General features: G+C 54.6%; 1 protein-coding gene across 1 annotated transcript in view; it reads left to right on the top strand.

The window, feature by feature from the left end:
• Positions 1-2,500, top strand: part of PIK3R2 (phosphoinositide-3-kinase regulatory subunit 2) — a 43,924-nt gene that overhangs the window by 34,752 nt on the left and 6,672 nt on the right. The window contains 5 exon segments of the mRNA XM_075613021.1: positions 1-141; positions 291-416; positions 1,831-1,950; positions 1,952-1,974; positions 2,395-2,500. The exon segment at positions 1-141 is cut by the window's left edge and continues 40 nt beyond it. Of these exon segments, the coding sequence (XP_075469136.1) occupies positions 1-141; positions 291-416; positions 1,831-1,950; positions 1,952-1,974; positions 2,395-2,500 (516 nt within the window).

The following is a 2,500-nucleotide window of genomic DNA, read 5'->3' as shown; positions in this document are numbered from 1 at the left end:
GAGGGCATGTACGGCTTCTCCGAGCCCCTCACCTTCGCCTCCGTGGTGGAGCTGATCCATCATTACCGGCACGAGTCTCTGGCCCAGTATAATGCCAAACTGGACACCAAGCTACTGTATCCCATGTCTAAATACCAGCAGGTGAGCAGGCCCTGTAGTACACCCACCTCCCCTTCCCCACCTCCCCTTCCCACCTTCCTTTCCCCACCTCCCTTCCCCACCTCCCCTTCCCCACCTCGCGCTATGGTGTGAGGGTGGTGGCTTCAGCTTCCCTCTGCTGGTGATTTTAGGACCAGCTTGTGAAGGAGGACAGCGTGGAGGCCGTAGGAGAGCAGCTCATGGTTTATAACCAACAGTACAGAGAGAAAAGTCGGGACTTCGATGCCCTGTATGAGGAATACACCAGAACATCACAGGTAATCACTGCAACTGGTTGCGTGTATGTCTATAGGGATCCTGTGGATGTGTTTATTTATATATAGATATATAGTGTGTGTATGAGTATGTATGTACAGGGCCCGACAAACTGGGCAAAAATCCACTCTTGCCCCCCCAAGGGAGGAGAGAAGATGGAGGAGAGGGAGGAGAGAGGATGGGGGAGAGGGAGGAGAGAGGATGGGGGAGAGGGGAGGAGAGAGAGGATGGGGGAGAGGGAGGAGGGGGGATGGGGGAGAGGGAGGAGGGGGGATGGGGGAGAGGGAGGAGAGAGGATGGGGAGAGGGAGGAGAGAGGATGGGGGAGAGGGAGGAGAGAGGATGGGGGAGAGGGAGGAGAGAGGCTGGGGGAGAGGGAGGAGAGAGGCTGGGGGAGAGGGAGGAGAGAGGCTGGGGGAGAGGGAGGAGAGAGGATGGGGGAGAGGGAGGAGAGAGGATGGGGGAGAGGGAGGAGAGAGGATGGGGGAGAGGGAGGAGAGAGGATGGGGGAGAGGGAGGAGAGGGGATGGGGGAGAGGGAGGAGAGAGGATGGGGGAGAGGGAGGAGAGAGGATGGGGGAGAGGGAGGAGAGAGGCTGGGGGGAGAGGGAGGAGAGAGGATGGGGGGAGAGGGAGGAGAGAGGATGGGGGAGAGAGGATGAGGAGAGAGGATGGGGGGAGAGGGAGGGGAGAGGAGGGGGAGGGGAGGGGGGGAGAGGAGGGGAGGGGAGGGGGGGAGGGAGGATGGGGTGAGAGGGAGGAGATAAAAAAATTGGAGACTTGTGCCACTACAGATGTGGCAGATTGTTTTGGGGAAATAAAATGGGAAAAGAATGGTGAGAAGAGACGCATAATTTTTCTTATTAGGAATTTATTCCATGTTTTTAATTGGGGACGGGGCCAGGAGGCGAGTAGCTTTTTGTGTAATTTGTCTATATATATACATACACACACACACACACACACACACACACACACACACACACACACACACACACACACACACACACACACACACACACACACACACACACACACACGTCGACAAATCACCAAAAAATCTACTCGCCACCTAGTACTAATAGTGTGCTGCTTGGGCCAATAGGAGCTCGCCACGATGTTAAATCCACTCGCTCGGGGCGTGCAAATGTATAGGTTTGTCGAACACTGTGTGTGTGTGTGTATATATATATATATATATATATATACACCCCCCCACATACATATATATATATATATATAATATTACATACACCCCCCCACATATATACATACACCCTATACACACTTTTAGGTGTGATATTTTAGTAAAGACACCAATCACCCCGATGTCTGCCATTAGTACACTTTGGCCCTTTGCGTTGTGAGCTGGAAGCTGCTCTGCGTAACGCCGCGCTCGCGTCCCTCTCTCCCCGCAGGAGCTGCAGATGAAGCGGACGGCTATAGAGGCCTTCAAGGAAACCATCAAGATCTTTGAGGAGCAGAGCCAGACGCAGGAGCGCTGCAGCAAGGAGTATATTGAGAAGTTCCGCAGAGAGGGGCAACGACAAGGAGATCCAGAGGTGAGCGGGGTTCCTACCTGCGCAGTGTCCCGTAGGGCCGCAGGAAACTATTGACCATACCCACACAAACCCAACACAGAACACCCCACACACTCGCCACCCAATACCATCACCACGCACACCCAATAGCCCCACAAACTCCCCGTACACACACTTACCTTGGGGTGGACTCAGGCCTCCGGTGCCGCAGACTGGCGGGGGAGAGAGGGCCACAGCAACAGCAGCTGGGGAGAGCTGGGGCCCGGCAGCTTGATGCAGACGTTGGTAACTTCTAGCGCCGGGTGAGCCCTCCGCAGACGCCGGGCTTCCCCTTCCTTAAAAGGTTAAGCTTATGACTCCTGTCCTACATGGGGCTGGACCTTTTTAACCTGTTCCTGTGAATCACAGGAGATTAAGCCGTTGTCTGTCCTTGGTTGTCAGGATACTGATAAACGCGGAGAAGCTGAAGTCCCGAGTGACTGAGATTCACGATAGCAAAATGAAGCTGGAGCAAGACCTGAAGAAGCAGGTGTCTGAGAACCGGGAG

Source organism: Ascaphus truei, chromosome 8 (assembly GCF_040206685.1).
Source record: "Ascaphus truei isolate aAscTru1 chromosome 8, aAscTru1.hap1, whole genome shotgun sequence".
Classification (NCBI taxonomy): Eukaryota; Metazoa; Chordata; class Amphibia; order Anura; family Ascaphidae; genus Ascaphus; species Ascaphus truei.
The sequence above is the reverse complement of the archived record's forward strand: the minus strand, read 5'-3'. Positions and strand labels throughout refer to the sequence as shown.